The 23,315-nt window shown below is 37.9% G+C and overlaps 1 protein-coding gene across 2 annotated transcripts in view; it reads right to left on the bottom strand.

The window, feature by feature from the left end:
* ctnnd2b (catenin (cadherin-associated protein), delta 2b) overlaps nt 1–22,987 on the bottom strand; it is a 74,543-nt gene extending 51,556 nt beyond the window's left edge. For both annotated transcript variants that reach the window (XM_084120919.1, XM_084120920.1), the window contains exons 1-3: nt 22,849–22,987; nt 10,634–10,767; nt 2,725–2,837 (exon numbers count right to left, since the gene is read on the bottom strand). In XM_084120919.1, the coding sequence (XP_083977045.1) occupies nt 2,725–2,837; nt 10,634–10,762 (242 nt within the window). In that variant the 5' untranslated portion in view covers nt 10,763–10,767; nt 22,849–22,987. The remainder of the gene's footprint in view (nt 1–2,724; nt 2,838–10,633; nt 10,768–22,848) is intronic.
* Between the last annotated feature and the right edge of the window lie 328 nt (nt 22,988–23,315).

Here is a 23,315-nt window from a genome sequence, read left to right as displayed (position 1 = left end):
CCATGCTACCGGATAGGGCTCGACAGTGAACGTCTAGTCAAAGTCAAAGGCCTCACTCAGAGCAGCAGATGTTTGACGCTGTGCCTAGGTTCGGTCCGACCAGAGACAATAAGACAACTTCACGTGGCATTTCCACTGTTGCCGCAGAGGCATTTTGCACATCGGTTAATCAGAGATTTGTTTTTGCTGAGTATCAGATAGTTAGTTGAAGAACTAGGCCAGCATTATGTTTGTTCAAAATGGAGTGCTATTTGAAAAGCTCCATGTTTCATTAAACAAGTGGGTCATGGGCTGAAAGTGCTCTCTTTAGCCCACGGTGCTTCTCCTGATGCTGACTTTCAGCTTGTTGCCTTATAAAAAAAAGAAACAAATAATAGTGCAGTGTTTTGTATCTGTATTGTAATGCAATTGAAATTGAACACCATTTAGTAACACCATCACTGAAAGTATATGTCTGTTGAAGTGAACAGCAGAAAAAAAAGTACACAAAGTAAAATAACCATGAACTGAGAGCAATCAAGATCCATGCAAACCTTGATTAGATACTTGAGTACCGTGTTATTTGACAAGCAGATTATATTTTGGCCTTGAGCTGCTTGTTTGTCTGTAAGCTGTATTTGTCTTGAGAAGAGATCTGACCTAGCCTGACTCTTTAAGTCTAACCATACTGACAGCCAGCAAAAAAATGCAAGAACATTCAAAGATCGAGCTTGTTCAAAAATGAAAGACAAGTACAATCACCAACACTGAAGTCATTATAAATTTCTTAATTTTACCTATATATATATATATATATATATATATATATATATATATATATATATATATATATGGGCATATCGATGGGCCAAAATGGGCATAAATTCTAAAAATGCTCATAAAAAAACTTAAGCGCTCAACTGAGTCAGATAAACTTTTTATCCGATAAGAAAACATGCGCATATTTTATCCGATAAGAAACACATTTACAGAATAAATTCTTCGATGTACGTCAAAAAAGACATGTGATTTGCGACAACATAACTTGACTAACCAACTGACGGATCTTGTTGCACAGCATCTGAAATGCTGTTTTGGTTGTTCCGAAATGCCTGAGCAAAGTCTGTCGTCAAAGTGGTTCGGTATAATTTAAGATAACTTTATTGCGTTTCGTCTGCACACTCTGAGGCACAAGTAATTTATTATGTACGAAATTATTATATATAGTGGCTTCTCCTTCTGCAGCAACTTCCATTTTTTAGTGATATTTAGAGCCATTTTATCAGGAAGTGACAATTTTGCTCTCATCGGCTCACTGGATGGAAACGGTGCTTTATTTGCAAAAGTTTTATGCAATATTCCAACTTTGTGCATAAGTTAAATTCACAAATTTTGATGGGAAAATAGCTACTGAAAGTAGTGATACTAACACTAATGATACAAACAGGGCTAGTGGCTACTGTGGCAAGTGGTTTCTAAAGTTACTAGCTACTCAGCATTTTCACTGGCCACAATTCTGGCATCGATACCATGGGGAAAAAATACATTTTTAATATCATCTCATTATTTGGCAGCCGGTATATTAGGCTGCTGTCACTTTAAGATCTGACGCACGGACCCATTATACTGTTTTATATAGCTAATGTACTTGGTTTTATGTGTACACACTTTGGGTGTGAGCACAGAATCTGCAGGAATGATTAAAATTATGCATAATACGCGAAATTCCAGACCAAAATTCAAGCCCTGTATAAGCAACAATATTCATTCGGAGGCGGAGCAAATGAAAGTGAGTGAGTGAAGGGAGGCGGGTGTATCCGTCAACTTGCTGTTGGAGAGATGAGATGAGAGCGAGAAAACGGAATACTCAACGGAATATGAGTATGGGGAGCATTTCAGATATTTCAGTATCGATATGTATGGAAAAATCTATATTTTTGACAACACTACATTGCACTTAGCCTATTATTTCAGAAGCCTTTTTAAAAGATTACTATTGAAAAATGTATATTTTATAAAATTCACTAATAGAAGGGACTGCATTACACGCCACTGCTGAAATCCACCCGCATTTGGCGGGTGTTAATGTCAAGTCCTGGATACAAATATATAACTTTAAACCTGATATCATCCTGTACAATAGAATCTCACTGACAAAGCAAGCAACGTGGGAGTCTTATTGACTGAACAGCTGAAGGACATTTGATTTATTGAGTTTTCAGGCTTGATGAATAAACTCAAAATATTCTCCACATCAACAAGAGGATAATACAATGGGGCCATTCAATTAAATTTGAACATTCGCTGTAAACAGTGATTAGAAGCACTTATGAGCCTCTGAAGGGTCAAACTGATTGCATATAATCCATAGTCTGTTGTATTATAGTATCTGTTCTCGTTTACTGTTGAGATTTTAATTACAGGCTGAATTCAAAGCTTGTGACAACTTAACCCTTTGTTTACTTAGCAGTCTTGAAAGAGTTTACTTAAAGAAAGAGAGTTAAGATCTCCTCTGAATGTGGTTACATTAAAATATGCATGATGGAATAAGCTGGGAAAGGACATCAAGATATTTTCACAGAATAATAAAAACATGATTTTAATTGCATTTCATGGACATGTTTGATGGTGTAGATCTAGGGGAGGATGAGGGATGTGAAAGATAGATGGTTTTAGCTGGTTTAAGTGGTGATTGTGGGGTGAGACAGATTGGGTAAATGAGAGGTGTCCCTCCACTAGACCCACCTGATGCTGCTCATGCTTCCGGTCTCAGATCCCAGCTTGCATCTCTCCAGCTGGGTGGCAACAATCTGCCTCTCAGCCTCCAACTCTCTCGTCAGTCGCTCAAATTGCAGCTCCTGCACACATAAAGCAGTCAGAGCATATGGGTAAAGCCCTAAAGGAATTATTGAATTGATTCTGTCTATAGAATGTATCACACATGCACTAACACATGCTCCAGTAACTACTACACACAGAGATAGATAGAGTGTGCAAGTGTGTGTGTGTGTGTGTGTGTGTGTGTGTGTGTGTGTGTGTGGTGTGGTGTGGGGTGGTGAGGATGTAGAGAGACTTTGAGGCTGTTCAGCCACTCAGGGCTTTTCTTTCCATATTGATAAACATTTGTTTGCATTCATTCAAAAATTTTGGCATACACAAAACTTTTGTCTCCAAAAACTTTTAGGAACTGCAATTTAAAACACAGTCAAACTGTAAGAATGACTGCCAGACCCTCGCTGACATAAGAAACGCAGGCAATTGTAATCAAAAACATACAACACCCACTAAAGAAAACATCTTTCATGACTTGTGCACCTTTTATTTTTCTTCTCCAGGAATCGATATGGAGAAATGAATGTGGAATGCTCCTTGTAAAACCAATAAAACAAATACAAAATCTTGATGTGTCATCTTTTGTGACAGGTACAGTTTCACAAAGAGACTAAAACTAGCTTTTATATGATGTTGCAATGATAAAAGTTTTGCATTATTTTTAATTCAAAAGGCTGGGGTCCATACGTTTTGTTCTTAAGATTATGAAAGCTCATAAGCACTTAAGCTCATCAAGGCTTCATTTCAGTAATAGTAATATTGTCAAATATTATGGTTTCTATTTTAATATATTTTAAAATGTAATTTAATCATGTGATGGCAAAGCTGAATTTTCAGCTTCAGAAATCATTCTAATTTGCTGATTTGGTGCTCAAAAAACATTTATTTTATAATGTAACAAAACTGGTGTGTTGCTTAATATTTTTGTGGAAACCATGATAGGCTACATTTTTCAGGATTCTTTGATGAATAAAAAGTTAAAAACAACAGCATTATTTGAAATAGAAATCTTTTGTAACATAATAAATGTCTCACCTTTGATCACTTTAATGTGTCCTTGATGAATGAAAGTAATAGTAACTTGCTGACCTCAAACTTTTGAACAGTGGTGTATATACTTAATTATGGGACCTGGTCATAATGAGTTAATTGATTGCAAAGTACAGTAATTTAAAAATGAAACTACTCTACAGTTTCTCCAGATATCCAATGGTAGTATTCTGAACTTTGATAGTCACTGGACCATTCCAGCACTATGCACCACTTCTTCTCCACTCAATTAGATATGCACTGCTTAACATTTAATGACAAACTTGTCAATGCTAAATCAGAGATGAAATCCCAGAGCTCCTCTTTAAAGTAATCACTGTGAAAATCCAGTCAGAAACACTGCACTATGTGCCTGCGCCCGGGGCTACGACAGTCAATGCAACGTTCCCACTTCTTTTGTGACAAGGCTGAAATGAGTTCACTCAGCCACAAGGTCAAAGACTCTCTCCCTAGAGCGGTTAATGCTAAGAGGGCTCCAGAACACATCACCTGCTATTTTGGGCACAAACCCAGATGAAGGCTACAAAAATACCCATTCAGAGTGTTGAAGAGAGCTCTATGGACCATGACGACTAAAGAGGCGCTAGCAGCATTTTCAACAATCATCATACACGTCTAGGGTCTCAATTAATGACGATATGGCAGACGCATCTCTGTGCATTTGCATCAAACAGGCAAGCCGCTTAGCGCCAGCTCTTCCGCTGAAAAAGCATGCTCATTTCAACTCTGCAGTTACGATTCTAACAAGCATAATCTCTGACCTTTCTTATTTCACGTCAACAAGTTCATGATGGAGCCACCAACAACTGATTAGACTAAAAATCTACAACAACAACAACAACAAAACTGCTCCAGCTTTCCATCTACCCACAACAAAACACCTGTTGTCTTCCCAAATAAAATAACACTGTTCTTACCGGCACATGTACCATACTCCAGAGGCCGTCTGCGCTGAGAACAAGCAGTGTTGGCGCATCACTATCCCACTAGACTGCGTTCATCTCTGCTTATCAAGAGAGTGAAGTCATTAGAGAAACTACAAGAGTGGTAGTGACTGCCTTCCAGCGGGAAAGCAAAAAGTGGAGTGCAGTCAGGCACAAAGGTCGTCATGGCAACAGTGAATTTAGAGCCCCTTTGGCATTATTTATGCAACATTGCATCACAAAGGGTCCCTCCCACCAGCCAGCCAGCCAAATACCACTGCCCTCCAGTCACTCTTCCGCCTCCTCCTAAACTCTTCCCCTCTTTCTGACGCCATCTGTGCTCCACTCTGAAGAGGAGAAGGGGGGAGAAGCGGGGTCTCATTGAAAGGGTCGTAGAACGCCAGAGAGAAAGAGGTGTTTTTTGCGGGTCCTGGCAGTAAAAAAGCACAGTTCCACTGAGCAATGCTAAGCTTTGTGCTTCCTCTAGGGATCCTAACAGGCTGTTCTGCCTCAGTAGCCTGCAATGGACAGGCTCCCTGAGCGGGGAGTAGCCTCCACTTTCCACTTGTCACAAAAGTTGGTTAAATATAGCACTCCGTACAGACAGGAAAGCACTCAGCGAGTCACCTGGACCAAAAAATGGTTATTCTATAGCATTTAATGCATTGTTGTTGTTTTTTCAGCTCCTACACTATACTACTTATTTCATCAGTTAAAAAACTGCAAGACTAGAAATGCAAACAGGAACTTATTCCCATTATCTTGCATATTAACTCCATAAAATGCCATTAAACCTATTTGGCTAGAAAATAAACATCCAAGGGACAGAGAAATTGATTTGAATGCCTAATTGCGCCCTGTGGACAAAGACTGACATTTAAGTTTCTTCATTGGTCCGTTTGATTGCAAAATGTCACTTGGGGTTCGCCTCGCGAGTTCTTTTAAGGATTTAACCCAATTTCTATAATTTCATGGGGTTTAATGAGTCCAGACTCACTCCAAAGCCTGACCAAACTGACTGAGCACCATACAGTGTTAAACAGGCAGGAATGACTCAAATGAATGTACACGTATTCCTGGTTGCAAATTACAGCAAAAATGAAGATATTCAAAAGACCTCATAAACTTCAAATAAACTTAAACCATCTTTTTGCTGATAATTTGTTCATTTCTCAAAACAAACTCAACACATTTATGAATATTACAAGTAATTAAAAGAACGGCTTTATTTGATTGAATATGCGATATTAATTATGTGACTGAGGAAATTCTAAATTACTTCACTTCTGGCTAAAGTAAATCACTCCTATCGGGCGGAGATATAATGAGCTGATTAACATACTTTCCCTAAAATAATGACCAAAAATACAGAGTTAGAATTAAATGGGAAGAAATATTCAACCTTAGCTGTACCCCTTACAAACACTGACACTTTCCCCAAAGAATCCTTGCCAAGCTCATAATAAAACTTTACATGCCTGTGGCTTTTTTGAGTAGTTAACGTGTCAATTTAACAACACTAAGATAAATTTCTTTAATTAACACCACATTAAAGGGATAAAAAGAGAGAAAAACTGCTTTACAGCAGCTCTTCTGAAAATTAATTAAACAGAATGTCTGTACTTTATAAATATGACTAATATAATCACTATATCAACATAGTCTGAGAAAGAAACACTCAAAGGGAAATAATAAAATAAAGTGTTCATTATATAGAAGAAATCACACTCATTAATCTTATACTGCCAATGCAGGACCTACTGTTCTTACCATACAGTGTGAGCATTGCATATAAGTCCAAGTTGTTAAACATGCTCTCCCTTGCTGATTGACCATTGCATGTGATTCTGTTTAGCACAAGTGATACAGGAGAATTTTAATGGGAGAGAGTCGTCGTACACAGGAGAGACTGTGTTCTGCTTGCACGTGCAACCTTGAAAACTGCACACAAAGCACACATACAAGAGACCTGGACATTTTGCCAGACATTTTGCTACATTGTTTTTATACAACGCAGAGGGGAGACAGGTCTTCAGTGCTACAGAGAATCCTTTGTCTTTATAATCTACATTGGTTTTAGATCAACAGTTCAGTTTATTCTGTGAATTTTGCATCATGACCTCTGTCTAAACCACTTTTACCAAATGCCTCCAAAATCGGAGATTGCCATCTAGTGGAGGACATAAAAAAATTGGGTGATTTATCATAATTTGAGCGAGTAGACAAGCAGTGGCAGAATGATAAACATTTATTTTCAGTGTATTTTGAAATGGACATCATGCCAGCTGCACTTGATAACAGTATCATGAATCAGAGATACTTAAATATGACTATAATAAAAAGCAGACTAAGAAATTTCTGAAAAACACACACAAGGTCATACTGAAACATGGATGTGGTTTATGCATACAGACCACATGAAATCATGAAAATATGAGTTATAGTTTATGGCTTTTATGCTAGTTTTGGGGTCTTCTTGATGCTAATGTACTCCTAAATGTTGACAAAACACTTTTAGAACATGTAAAATATTTCTCTTTTGGCAAATGGACCAGAAATAATGATGCTTTTTCTTGTACTACAAATTTTTGTCCAATAAAATATACACAAAATATAAAATGAACGCCCTGCCTGCTAACATAACCTACCACTGATTAGCAATAGCAAGGAAGGTCTGTTTGTCTAAATATATGAAAAATAAATACAATTGATCAGAACAAGCAAAAACAACTAATTTTGAATGGCAATTGATGGAGAAATATATTTTTTAAAGCCAAATGGTGTAGTTACAGTATCTACCAGCTGGGGCTAAAATACTATCCCTTGATAGAGAGTAGCAATTTATGGTTCAAAAGTTTGGGATTGGAAAGATTTCTTTCTTTTTTTAAAGAAATTAATACTTTTATTGAGAAAGGAAGGACGCGTTAAATTGATCAAAAGTGACAGTAAAGATATTTATAATGTTACGAAAGATTTCAATTAAAAATACTAAGTGAAAATAGCATATTTTCTTAGCGATAGATGCTATATACACTAAGTGCAAATAGTGATAGATTCTATATAGCCTACACTATGTAAAAATAGCAGTATTTTCTTTGCAACAAGTATAGTTAGATACTATTTGTACCTCAGTCTGCTGCCTTATTAGGACAATAAAGCGCTCCCTACACCTACCCCTAACCATACCCGATAAACACTTTATTATTAAATAACTGGTAGGCACTTAAATTCCACTTTTCACATATTTGCTTCATATCTATTAAAAATAAATGCCTTTCCAATCTGATATGTGATGGAGAAATGCGTCTGCCATCTTCTACTCACCTTACTCCCTACGCCACACTGCAGCTGACAAATTACAGGCGTTTTTTGTACTGGTCTAGCCCAACCAGACATTAGTGGGCTGAGTTAGTGTAATTAGCTTCTACCAACAAGGTGGGCTATTTGCATTGATAATAATAAGAAATGTTTCTTGAGCTCCAAATCAGCATATTGGAATTATTTCTGAAGGATCATGTGAGACTGAAGACTGGAATAATGACTGCTAAAAAATAAGCTTTGACTTCACAGAAATAAATGACATTGTAAAATATATTAAAATACAAAACAGATATTTTACATTGCAATAATATTTCACAATATTAATGCATTTTTGATAAAATAAAAGCCTTGTTGAGCATAAGACACTTCTTTCAAAAAAATCACACAGACCCAAACTTTTGAACAGTAGTGTAACTAAAGCCCTTCTATATGTCCCAAGCAATCATTCAATCATTTAGTTTAAAAAATAAGAAAAATGTGATATGCGATAACTTGTTAAATAATAGGATTTTCGATATGCCTGTAAAATTTATTTTGATTATATTTAAAAAACATAAAGCACCATTAAAATTCTGAAAGTGAACAGCAGTGTTTTAGCATTACATAAACAGTAATGTCACAAATCTGACAATGTAATTTTAACATTAATGCAAAAAATACAAATAAAACTATTTAAATACCAAAAACTCTTTGCTCAACTGGTAATATATATAGTTAGGCCTATATTAACCTGAAAACTTAACATTAAGAACATCCAGGTAAACAAAAACACCTGAAACTAGTGGCGGACTATTAGTTATTTTAATTTATCTTTGTTATCAAAAATAAGAACAAAGAGGCAAATTACAAACAATTGGGCAAATATAACAAAACAAAGATACGAATGAAATTAACAGTGCTTTAAGTTTTTCAGGTAGGCCTACATTAGATCTAATTAACAGTAGCATTCAAGTAAGAAACAATACAGAAACTCAATAATCAAATGTAAAACTAAAACACTAGATAGTCTTCACATGAATTAAATATGTATTGATTCATAATAAAGCTACAAGAGTTATTCAGTCAAGAGCAGTGAGTGATTTTCTCTTTATCTTTTGTTGTTTGACAGACAGCAGCAGCAGGTTTACTGTATTAGGCTGCTGTCACTTTAAGACCTAATGCGCGGATCCCATTTTTCCGAATCCAATTTCTTTCCCAACTGTTTACGTTCACTTAAAACATAACCAACTGTGTTTACATGAATACTTAATAAATCTTTTTAAAGGCAAGCAAGTCACACGTAAGTAACAGTTGCATGTTCAGTCTATTCTCTGCTATATGCGTTGACCTAAAACTTTTACTTTTTGAAGTAGCCTATTAAAATCATTCAGATATGGCAAGCCATAACGTGAAATGTACATTTGTGATATTTTGATATATCGTGCACTTACGTGCAGCCCTATTTTTTAATTTTCTCTCAGAGAGAAACACTGCATGCGACATAGAGTCATGGACCCTGTCCACTAGTACCCTCTAGTGAAAAGCATCAAAAAACGATGGCAGACAGTTTTTCTCGCTCTGATAGGAGAGCTATTAGACTGGCCCACAGCAGCCTATGGCTGTGGCCTACTTTAACACTCCCCGTGTAGATTTCCAACCCTGAGAGCATGTCGCTTTTTTTCTGCCCCATAGTTAAAAGCAGGAGTGTGAGCTAAACGCTAGCAGAAATCGAAGGGCTTGTCACAATCCATTTTTATCTACACATAGTCTTGACTCAAAAATGGCCTCCAGCCAAGATAGACATATATATATATATATATGCAAAGTGAAAGTGAGAAATACTATACATTATTGCACACTCAGTTCTGACATGCAATAATCCTATAAATCATTTCATAAACGACAGAATTTTTTTATGACAGGAGGGCATAAGCAATTACAATCACCTGTCATTATTCCTGAGAGATCAAGCCAGTTTATCATAAGGTTGTGCCAACGTCTGTGAAGCTGTCCATCTGCTGACAAGCAGGTGACCAGTCTTATTAAAGATAAGCTGCGGTGTTGTAACTAGCATAGCATGAAGACCTGATTGCATCATGCCGTGTCAAATATTTCAAATTTCTTACACCACACAGCACAAAAACCTACATCCACTACTCCCACTCGTCCGCAAAACCATGTGATACTGAGGCGCAACGGCACATTTGCAGTGTGGTGACCATCAAAAACCATTTGTATCTGTGAATTTAGACACAAGGCGCTAAATGAAACCGGTAGCACGAGATGATGGAAATGACTCACGCGAAAACCCATCAAACCTTGCGGCTCCTTAACCCAGATGGCATATGCAGTTCATCTGAGGGCTGGTATGGCTCTGTGTAATTACTGTTTACGGTATATAAAGATTCAGAGAGTTTCTAATTAAACTGTTGGAAAATGAATGTTTCAATATAGCTTCAGACTATGAGTGTGAGGGGAAACATAACCTTCTATTAGAGACAAACTGTAAGAATAAAGAAATTTACAGTAGTTTGGCATGAAGTACCCACCTGTTCTTTAACAGAGGCCAAGATGGCAGAGGTGGTCTCAGTCTCTGATCCATCTCCGTTGGAGGCGTTCAGTACCGGGCTCAACATGCTGGAGTTTTCTGTGTCAAAGGGCTGGTCTGGTACTGGCATTACTTCTGTGAACCAAAACAATAGCATCCATAGTTATTCAAGACAAACTCTGCAAGGCTTTTGTCATGCTTCAGTGTACTAGAGCAATCAGTTCAGATCCAGATTCAGTAAACAGATCCTTTACAAAGACAGATTGTCAGTTAAAATTACATTAAAAGTTGTGGTTCAGCACTTTTCAGCTGTCATAATACTAATCAAAGTGCTTTATCTACACTTTGATTGTTTGTCGTGATGTAATAATTGTTAGACATATTTAATTAACAGTCTCTGTTTCTTTCAGTCTCTCTCTCTTCTTTGACCTACTTTTGTCTCCTTATCTCTCGAGGTTTGTGATTCAAAACACAATTTCTCAGCTTGTCGCTGACATGCTTTGATTTGTATACATAAGCTTCAGAAAAGCCTCAAAAACTAATTTTTCAGTTTTGTGGCTTTTAGTTCATGTGTGTTAGCTTTGATGTCATCTATACACTAATGTACTCCATAATAAAACTGTTTTCTATAAATATATTTTAAAATGTAATTTATTCCTGTGATTTTAGCAGCCGTTATTCTAGTCTTCAGTGTCACACGATCCTTCAGAAATCATTCTTATATGCTGATTTGGTGCTAAAAAAAAACATTTCTTACTATTAGCAATGTTGTGAAACAATGAAACAGTTTTCTATTTTTGTGGAAATTATGATTCATCTTTTTCAGGACTCTTTGAATAGAAACTTCAAATAAACAACATTTATTTGAAAAAAATTGTTGTATGTCTTTACTGTCGCTTTTGATCAATCCAATGTCTCCTAGCTAAATAAAGGTATCAATTTCTTTCAAAAAAGAAAAAAATACTGATCCCAAACTTTGAACAACCAGAAATATTTGACCCAACCTGCACATATTTTCCCATTCAGATGCTCTCTAAAATGAGTAAGCCCCACCACTAATACAACCTACTGTAGCAACAGTGATGCAACTAAAGACTAGTAGCTTTTTTAAAAGAGGGACAAGCCCATAAAAAAATCCTGTTTCAAAGGAAAATGTCTGTACTTCACCAAGTGAATTAGTGGGTTTTTAAAAAAGATTTTGAGTAATGAAATCCCACTATAACGCTCTGGCTCTCTCAGATCAGATCACTCTCTTCATCCTCAGCTTCCTCCTTGGCAGTTGCCTCCCCTCTCAAAATCAACCACCCAAATGTTTGCTTCCCCAGAGAACGGTCTTCACACAGCAGGAACAGAGAGAAAATGGCTGCTCACGTGCGAATGTGTACCTATGAGCACCAGAACACAGAGCCTTTTTACACAACATCAGGTACAACTATGAACACATCTGTTCTGTGTGAAAGAGAGAATATACAACACAGATCGTACTGGCAGAACAGTAAGATCTGTGAAAACAAATGCTAGTCGCTGGTGAGATACATGGCGAAATGGGAAAAGTAGGGGTGGGTGATATACCGGTAGACGCAATTAACCGGTAGAGATTTGTTGACTGGTAGAGATTTTGGACTATCATCTCTATCATGAGAACTTTTCATTTCATTTGCATGTCTGAGAGACGCTCGCACATGAAGCCGCTGCTCATACAGCGCTTGAGTACTGAACTGAGTTCTTTTTGCCATCTAATTGGGCTTGTACGATATACTGACGTGTCAAAATGCCTGTCTATGCGAGTATCCTAATAAACACAGTAATTTATGTCTTAAGTAAATGTAAACAGTTGAGGCAGAATCTACTTTGAGTGAAACTAAACGAGCCAATGCACATTGGCATGTGATAATTGCACAGTGCGTCACATCCTTGTTTTTCCGCTGAGGAGCCGGACCTGTGACTCGGTCGTACAGCGGAAGCCCAGCAACTGTGGGGAGGGGACTTACGTCTCCGTTCCCTCCTCGGGGAACGAGGGTTACCATATGTAACCGAGACTTTCCCCTTCGTCAGTCACTACTACGCAAGTAAAGATTGACAAATGGGGATATCTACCAAAACGCCACGGCTGCTGGCCCTTCCAGCGCTCCGCTTGAGCCTCCTGGCCTGACCGCAGTGTTGGGCAGAAAGTAGGAGATCTCAGCAGAGAAGGTCAGTCACTGCTGTTCCGGATAACGGATAACGCTGGGAAAGCGTGCCCTTGGGGAAGGGAACGCTGCGGAAGCCACATCCTACCCCGGAGGGAGGCACTGTGATGGTTACACATATGGACTAGCCAAGCAGGGTAGTACAACATATGTCAGTCTCTGGGGTGGTTCCAGCCTAGTTATAGGGGGGAAAGAACACCAGCAGAGACGACAGAGCGGGCTCTGTCGAGGTTAAGACACGGGCTCGTCCGCAGAGGAGCTGATCGTGGTGGAATACACATATGGGGTCGCCACAGGGACCGCTATATATGGACACCCAGACTATCACAGGTTCCACAATGCATACGAGTGTAGGCCTGGCGTCAGACGCTCCGCAACATCTGACTGCCGCAGGGGTGACGGAGGAACTCACAGGGTTAGCCATTTCTGGGGAACACTACTGGAGCAAACAGATGTACGTATCCGGCCCATGGGGCGTTGCAAGCCGACACTAAGAACGGGTCCTTCGCGCTACTGGCCACTGGGGGCGAGTATACGGGAAGATACTGGCTCTACACGGAGGCTATAGAATCTAGCGAACCTCTTAGCTGCTCCGCCGTCGAGGGTAGTGAGGGAGGAAGAGGCACCAGAACGGTTTCGGGCAGAAAAAGGTGCTGTCCATGCTCTGGTAACCTCTTCATGCACTTCCAGAAAGAAAGCATTACTTATAATGGGCTGAATATTACATATTCATTTTGGTTTATGATTTCATAACTGTCAAAAAGTCACATTACAGCCAAATCCAGCTATAATCACTAATGAAAAACCTAATCATTTTTGTTTGCTTGTTTTTGTAAAGAAAAAATGTTATTAAAAAAAATTGACAGGAGTAATGGCTGTAATTTCACATTTGCAATTTTCTGCAATGGGTGTCATTTCACAATATTACTGTTTTCACAGTATCATTTGATCAAATAAATGTTCCTAAGTGAGCTGAGCAGAGACTTTTTTTTTATAAAACATTAAAAAATCTTGCCAACCAACTTTTGAACAACAGTGTATAAAAATGTATTGCCGTTCCAGGGAGTCTTTACATGTTTTACTATAAGAAATTCTCTGCATATAATAATCACTGAATGAAATCTGAATGTTCAACATTCCAAGTAAACACTATTTCACCACTGGCTTGCCCTGTCAACATTAAAATGAAATAGTGTCCATCTCTTTTTTATGCTGCCATTATACAAAATAATGATGCAATATTCATGTAATTTTGATCATAATCAACTTGTGTACATATCATATATCATTAAAATCAAGCACATTGTTGTCTTTCTTTGAAGTGGTGTTTTTATCGGAATATTGAAAATTAAAATTTTATTCAGCGATGTTATTATATGTGGAGAATTTCTCATAAAAAAACATGTAAAGACTGAAACATGCTGAAACTGGATGGAGCACTAAGAACGGGCTGTGCCTTGGAAGCACAATACATCAGCTAGGGGAGTTATAGGATGCATTAATCCAAATGAACATTTACTATATAATAAGTACTCTGATTTCTGACTCACAAGCATATTACACGTTAAAAGGAAATGGCAAAACTCTTAACATACTGAATAGACCATACAGAAGCTAACTGGCTGAACACACCCTGTGTGTTTAATGGAAAAAGAAAGAAAAAGAAAAAGGCATTACTGAGAAACAGGTAAAAGAGTCTAATTGTATTAAGTCACATGATTGCTACAATCACTCCAAGGCCACAGTTACCTTAGAAACAGGCCTGCGCTGCTCAGTGAATGTTTTCTGTAATTTTACTAAAACACCTTTCACAACGGCCCCTGACCTATCAGATAAGGCTCGAGACAGCATACGGGAGAGTCCCGTAACACAACCTCAATTTCATTGTCAAACACTAAACAAATTGAACAGTGGAAGAGCCAGAGCCATTGTTCCCAACAAGCGGTTATATCCCATTTCACTTCCTCAGTGGCACTTTTTCATTTAAAGTGACAAAAGCTACATTTTTGGATTAACGTACTTGAATGTGCTTCCACAATGACTTCTGTCTGAAACCACTGAGTGAATGTAGACATTTTAAGCCTTTCCACTGAATTGGCTGCAGATATCAAATAGCCAAAAAGGGGAAATTGATATAAATTGATCAAATTTGTGAAATGTTCATAATTAATGTCAGCCAAGAATCGCTGAAAGCCCTACAACAAAGGAGGATCTCTCTATTGGGGCTCATGTCTGAATGCCTAATTTGTCTATGACATCATGCTTGTGCCTGCTAACAGGCTCCCGTTTCCATAGAGATATCAATCCATTATGACAGTCTCTCTCCAAGAAGGCAACCGTGAGGCTTACAGTGGATCATTTCAGTGATGCTGCACACGGCAACTAATTCTTCTCAAGATGCTTTGCACTGATGATTCAAGGTGGTTTTGGATGGCAAAAAACTAGGCTATTTTTGACTGGATCTGCATGAACATAAAATAGTGTCTACGCTGTGCTCCATATCTATCTTTCAGCATGAGTTTGTGTTTGCTGCATGTGTAGGTTCATATATGATGATGTAAGAGTCTCGCGATTGCACCCAATGGAATTGCTGCATCTTCCGTCCTTTGGGTTTATATACAACTCATAGCAACAGTATCTACAAAAACAGAAACCAGCAGAAATGAACCAAAAATCATAACTGCAGAAACCTCAGTCCAAACATCTGATCAAACTTTAAATAATATAATTTTTTTCCTGCATTAAACATCTCATTCAAGACATCTGCCCTGCCTTTGCATTTTCATCCCCATTACATCCCAGTAAGACTCTGTCCATATGCTTTTGACAACGGTTTACTCCCCTCGGACGTTCCCCGTTTTGTTTTTCCGCAAGATTCAGAAGACTTACTCTCCCAAGATCTGATCACCAGGTGAAACGCCAGATGTTCCAGAAAAAAAGGATCTACCTAAACCCTCAGGACATGATGGTGTTCGTTCGGCTGATGTTGCTATTGGCAGACATCACGGTTGTGATCCCAGGTACACAATTAAGTCATGTGATCCCGCAGGATACTAAAGTATCAAAATACACAAACAAACGGCACATATTGTGTTTACAGTTTTACACATTCACACGCTTTTGCACACCCAGTAGTATTTGCAGTGTAAAATCAGGCTTGATTAGTTGCTGGAATTAATGAGACAAAGAAAACAAGGGCGGTTCATTAAGAACTAGCATTTGGAGGATAAATATTTATGTGAAATCTCATGCGAAATCATTCAAATAAAATTTGAATTATTACAAAGTATTTTAGTTATATAACTTATATGCTGGAGGATGGGAAAACAAATATTTTACAGCTTCATTAATCACACAGACATTAATCAGTCCTTTGTATTCTGACTGCAGACATATTTGTTTATTTATTGTCTCGACACACGACTGACAAGGTTGGGAATGAAACAGCAATAAAATTCTGAGCACACTGCAAGATTAAAATGTTCAATAAGGTCTTAAAGGAAACTAATCTCTTTTTCTGTGAGGCTGGCACACTGGGAGATGACGTTATGCTCTCCTGCACAAAGCACCGAAATGAGACTGGAGATAATGTGTCTTTTATATTGCAATAGGTATATTTAATTAACCGTGTTTTTGCTGTAAACATTTTTAGTGGACTAGAAGTGTATGATACATGTATGATACGCATTCATTTAAATTTAAATAAGAGTGACCACTACAAAAACTTGGTTATGCCATCATCACTATATCACTGCACATTCTAGAGCTAATTAACTATCGGAAAGTCTTGGTGGAGAATTGTATAGTTTTTCCAAGACATGTCTCCTTGCCTAAAATGTCAACGATACATTGAGAAGCAGCGCAAATGTGAGGCAATTAAAATGCTCCTCAGATCATGTTCTCAAAGGACAGCTGAGCGTGACATCGATGATAAAGAGTAATTATGTGAGACTTGCTGTGATCAAACAGGCCCCACTGCTTATTAGGGCTTTTTCTCCTCTATAGTCTCTGGTGATGATGTTTGGGTGCATTTCATTTTTTTTCAATGGCCACCTCTTCCACTCTTTCCCCAGCATATTAAAGGTAAAGCCTGTGTGCATTAAGAACTATAATTGAAACAATTATCCCTTTGGTGTCCGTTTACTGACTTTTTCAGTCTCTAGTTGGAAAAAAAGAGAAAAAAGCTCTCTGTTTAGCTCTTTTCTAACTCACTGATAAAAAATGTTTGTTTACATGTCACTGTATGATTAACTTTTCAAATATGTCTGCAACCTTCAACTTCCATGAAGGAAACTACTTGATGATTTGTGACATGCCAGGGAACTGACATATATTTGTAATTCTGCTGTACGCCTGCCTGGAAAATGCATCATGGGATATCAGTATAAGGCATGGATTTTTCAAGCGTGGCACGAGGACATTGCTGCCATGCCTGTGTAGCTCTGGGTGGAAGCGGTTGGCTCAGTAAGAGCCCTGACCTAGTATGGGATTAATGACTTTGCTGCTGGAGAGAGTTGGCATTGCTGAAAGCTGTGCTTACTAGTGTTATCTATGTACAAGTGGTAACAGTGGAAATGTAATACACCCACCGAGGTCTCCAAGACAAAGCAGTGTGTTATTCCTTAAGGATGAAGAAAATGAATCTAATGGAGACCTGAACTTGCAAATGTTCACTGTGTCATTTCAGCCTATTTGCTGTGTTTGTTTATGAAAAGCTAATTTAAGACCACATTCTGCATTTGTTTCAGATTATTTTCACCGACATGCTGGGACCCTCTATAATTGGCTGCTGAATGATGGCTAAGAGGACCCCTACTGGTCAAACAATAGCAGGACTCAAACCTCTCACTAATACAAAAATGTTCAATCATCTTACTTGGAGATGTCAAAATCAAAAACCAAATATTTTCATTCTAACCAGTGATAAAGCTTGTCGTCACAGGTCTGTGACAACTACAACATCTTAATTATGCATTCTGAAAAAAATAAGGTTATAAGATCAAATACAAAATATTTGTGGATAAGAAGTAATATTAAGTATTTTTAAAGCTGCAGTCGGCAAGTCTGGCAGATTGAGGGGACTTTTGAAATGTTTACAACTCTCATGCCCCTCCCCCACTACCACCGAGCACCCTCCCATCGAGTTTTTCTGTGAACGTGCCCATCTCTTCAGCATCGAAGCATCATTTTCTTTTCCTTGGCTGTTTTGGACCCCCTAGCTCTGGTTAACCGAGGAATTGGAAGCTTGTTAGTAGATTTTCTCTCCGCCATCACACTTCGTACAATCCAACACACCTGCGAACTTCAGGCGTGTGCTTGTGATATTGTAATGTGCGCGAGAGGGGAGGGCGGATCTGTGGCGTGTGCACGAACTGTGATTGACAGTCAGATATCACACAGCCCTGCGCTGATTGGACCAGAAGAACCGGGAGCGGTGGATTTTTGCAAAACAAATAACAGGCTAATTTGTTATTTGACAAAATACATCAATAACAAAGGCAAACAATTTCCATGTTTAACTAAATTATTATCATTCACTATGGAAAGGTCTCTCTCTAAAACATCTGAACAATGTCTTGAGGTGTGGTAACCATGGTATAAGCATCAAAATTGTCTCATGAATTATTGAAAAATAATGCACACCAGGTGTAACTCCGCTTAATATTTTTCAATACTTTAATGGCCAGTTGCCTAGTATTCTGTGCATAATGGATGGTTGGCTGTACATGGATGCCTAACAAATAAATGAATAATTGAATTGAAGTTTAAATTATATTATTTAATTTTTATTTTATTTTATTGTAACAATAAAGGTTGCCAGTGGTCAGTTGTCCAGTTGAATGGTCACTATGCAAAAGCATGAAGTATTCCATCTAATAATAATAATATACCATAGTATAATGGCATATCGCATAAAGAACACTTTTTGCAAAAGTTAGTTCATAACACAATGGCTAGTTGACTGTCAAGTTATCTTATACCACTGACCTCTAAAAATATATACTAAACGATCATTCAGATAAATTGACATTGCATAAATAATCTCACAATTCTTATTTAGCAAATCCAAGATATCTCAAATGATTCCAGTTAAAAAGTAAAAAGCAAACTACTCCGGTTTAGGTTGGGAATGGGAACTTTAAACTATCCTTAAAACAAAACAATAATGACATCTGCAAAAACAACACTAACCTTCCTTTTGAATTTATTTTGGTTGGCAAATCTAAAAATAGGTACCCAGGGCCCTGCTGTCTCTCATATTTCATATTTCATGTGTCAGTGGATTCCTTAATCATAAGTGCAAATGCTCAGTGAGCACAGCTTGTCTCTCCTCACTCCAGGTCTGCATAATCCAGGCAGTCAGGTAAGAATGTTTTTCTGCCCTCCTATCAAGTCTTTTCTGGAGCATTGACAGTGGGAACATAAGCAAGGCAGCTCCCCGGTGCATTGGCACTGTGCATATAAGAAGATGTTTTTATGGTGCACTGGCTAAATGAAGTTGGGTAAAGATCGCTCACTTAAGCACTTGATCTGTGAGGAAGGCAATGCTGGGAAATGAGGCCCCACAATAACAGTAAGACAACTTAATGCACACAGGAATTTAAAAAGGGGGGGCTATGCGATTTCAAAATCATACCTACAGTAAAGGATTCTGTATGGTCATAATTGCAAAATAAACAAAAACATGACTACAAACTGAATAAATTTGTGGGCATGAAATAATGATTTGAGTGGAAATTATAATCTTACCTGTATATTATCTTAAAGCTTCCACTAGAGAAAAAAATAGTCTATTACAATGTACAAAACAATAGGCCTAGCCACAAGACGGGCAATGTTATATTAATATTATTTCAATAGTGAATCATCTGAGGTTATTTTCACTAAATAACCAAGACGCAAGATGCCGTGGTGTAATACAAGACGTAAAAATAGTAGAGTTTGTTTAACAATCAAGAATTTCAAAGACTGAATTACAAATACTGTAAATGATCACAGTGTGATTCCCAATACAGTAGTAATACATTTGTTGTGTTATGAAGGAAAATGTGCTAGTCTGCAATGATTTCACAGTAAAATTCTGAATACAGTATTTAGTAGTAAGAAATTTCTGCTAAATCTCATAAACTCCCGTGATATTGACTGCCCTATTTTACAGTGGCCCTCTAAAGCGGATTTATCACTGTAAAAAAATATTTTCATGATTTGTTATTACAACTTTTTATCTTTTGTCAAATCAACTTAGAAAATTAATGTGGTTCAGATAACATAATATTTTGAGTTTCTATCTTACCAATTTCCCTAATTCTATTAACTTAAATTTTTAACTTCAATGAACTCAAAATGTTAAGGCAACGAGGTAACTTACTTTTTTAAGTTCATTTTTTTTACAGTGAGATATTAATCTTCAAAAATGACAGGCAAATAAGCTAATAATATGCATGTACACATCATCTGTACTCACAAACTCTTAACTAATCTGCTCTCTTGCACATCCTTTGAGTTTAACTTCTATAATATTGGCATATCTAGCTAATTAAGTGTACACCTCAAGCCTCAAAACGAGTCATCAAAAATTCATCAAATTTCAAGTCACTATTCTGGAGATCTTCTTAGGGAAAAAATTTAATATAAAATAAATGTATGACTCTGCACTCTCATATCCTCCTGTATGACAGCTATATAACTACATATCAGCCAGTGAGTGTCGGCTCAGATGACAACAATGGCAAGCGTCTGTGTCATCAACAGCTTTATCTCTGGGGTCATTATCAGAAGAGGAGACTGAGTCAGTCCATACCAAGTGGCTGGAGTCAAGTCTGATATTTATCAATAGGTCTATTACTTTCACCTGAGCAGAACACTGAATGCTTAATGAGCATGATATAGTCTTCCTCCGTTCCCCTATGACAAAACGGTTTAAAAAATAAGGTTGATAAACACTGTTTCCTCAAAAAAGGTTTAAAAATGTTAGCATTTATAACAACATTTGTGGCAAAGAAAACAAGAATACAAAAACTGTAAAGGTTACTGCAACTTCAAAATAAATCTAAAGAAACTGCAGTAAACCTGTTAGATCATAGAGTATATGAATATGAAATGAGGCATATAAAAACTACCTCTATAGGTGAACAACGATCAAATAGAACAGAAAAATGCTAAAAACCTAAAACTGATGGTTTTGAGATAATGACAAAAGATAACAAATTGTTGTTAAATTGCCTATTATAAGCACCACTGCACTCAATGTGCTGAAAGTGCACCATTTTAATAATTAATCATTAATACCAGCACTTTGCTTTTGCACATTTTGATGTCTTCGCACCAAGTTTAAGCTATAGATTACCTGTCCATTATCCTGAAATTGCAGGGCAATTGATGGGCAAAGTCAGGTCATAATCAAGTCATGTCATTTTCTCGTATCTGTATAGAACATTTGAACCAAACATATAACTGCAAACATTATAATGTTATATGTTTTGAATGTATATTGCACTAATTTTCTTGCTTTCAGCTGCCCGTCTGTTCCTCCTGTGAGATACCTCAGCGAGGTCTTCAAGAGTACGTGATCTGTTACAAAATGCATACACAGCTCCTGCATTCTAGATCATATGCAGCCATATAGCAAGCAGGTTAATACTAGTATGCATACAATATTTCACAGTCATGCACTGTTGCTCCCTGAGAGCACACTCTTATGCATCAGTACATTAAAATGGTGAATACCAGGGCCAGGGTGCTGAAACCTTTCTGCACAGAAAAAAAAAATTCCATGTGCAATGTATAATTTATGATCAACCTGAGAATGTCCGATCCCTTGAACAATCAATATTCTCTCTTTCAATATCTCTCCATTTCTCTCTCTCTCTCTCTTGCATTATATATCTCAGAAAAGTACTTGTGTGAATTATGGCATCAGTAAATCAAACCCTTGCAACTACACTTTGCCACTAGTACTTATTGTTGCTGCAAAAAAGAAAGAAAAAATAGCTGCAAATAAAAAGTTACAGTAAACCTGGGGATTCCCAGAATTCTGCAGAATTCCCAGTGTGAAACATCCCAGTATTTTTACAGTAAAGTTCTTGCAACCACAGCAGCCAGGTTCGTATAGTGAATTTGACAAACCAAGAATAAATCAAGAATAAAATCCATCAATGTCATAACTCTATCCATTAACAACTGCTTGCATATTGAGCACCAACAACCAACTGATAACATACAATGTGCCATGTGTGGGAAAAGATAGCACATTATTCAAAATTCAATAAATAAACACATGAGGGCCTAAAAGCTACTATGATCTGAATTATTGTTTATTCTCTTCCAAGACGGCCTCACCTTAGCAAGTGCAGAGAAAGGCGGCCAGTCTAGCACACCAGCACATCAGCACACCTAAACTAATAGGCTTTATTCATCTTTCATACTCAAAATCTATTTAAACAATGTTTTATAAAAGATTTGCCAATATTAGCCGGTCAAAAATGCAAATTTTCAGCAGTAATGCTAGAAAAAACGAGGCTACACGAGCTGGTAAATCAGGAAATTCAAAATGAATGGACACAAATGAAAACGGTTCTTCACAAGCAAAAGGCACTGACAGTTGGGTTTTTATAACGATTTGAGAGAACATGCTGTAAAACTACACAAAGAAGCAGCGGTCATATCCGTGGACTAGTGTAATCTTATAAATACATCATTGAAATTTAGGTCAATAGGGAAGTAATAGGTTTTGTGTGCTCTCGCCCCCCTCCCCATCCGTCTTGGATGGAGAATGATGCTCTAATGGATTCCATTTTCAGTTCCCAGCCTGCGCTCATAGCGCTGTGAATACGAGCATTAAATGCGATAAAATAACGCTAAACACAAACTCGGCGACATCCACAAGCAAATAAACACACATAACATGCGCTGTTAATACGCGTACCGAGGGTTTCGCAACTGTTTCGAGCTTTTTCTTGGCAGATATCGTGGTTGTAGGTGGGGAATGTGACAACTGGAAATGCAACTGGAATGACATTGCGCTTACCGTGTAATATCCAGAGGAACAACGCTCTTCTCGCTTCCCCTCCCCGATTAATGCCGACAATTCACAGCGAGCGACACACGGAAATCATTCCAAACGGATGGCATGGAAAGCAGAAGAGATGCTGGTGTGCCGAGGAAAGGATAGCATCCGCTAGGTATCCAAGGAAAATCGTGTGGATAGAAGGAGACCGGAAAACTGCGGTGGGTACGTTAGCCACAGACACAGCAGCAGCAGCGCCTGCTCTCTCTCTCTCTCTCTCTCTCTCTCTCTCTCTCTCTCTCTCTCTCTCTCTCTCTCTCCTCCTCCTCTTCCCTGCTGGACCATCCCCATACAAGCACCTTGCTGCAGTGATGACGACGCGTCCCACAGCGACATCTCGCGGTCACGTGTGGAATTGCACATCTATGCTCCCGTTTGAACGCCAAACAGAGCGTCAGAACAGGTTTAGGCTACGTGCAATTTCCAAG

This window comes from Abramis brama, assembly GCF_963993115.1.
Source record: "Abramis brama genome assembly, chromosome: 7".
NCBI lineage: Eukaryota > Metazoa > Chordata > Actinopteri > Cypriniformes > Leuciscidae > Abramis > Abramis brama.
Note: the sequence above shows the minus strand (reverse complement) of the source record. Positions and strands in the feature narration are given on the sequence as shown.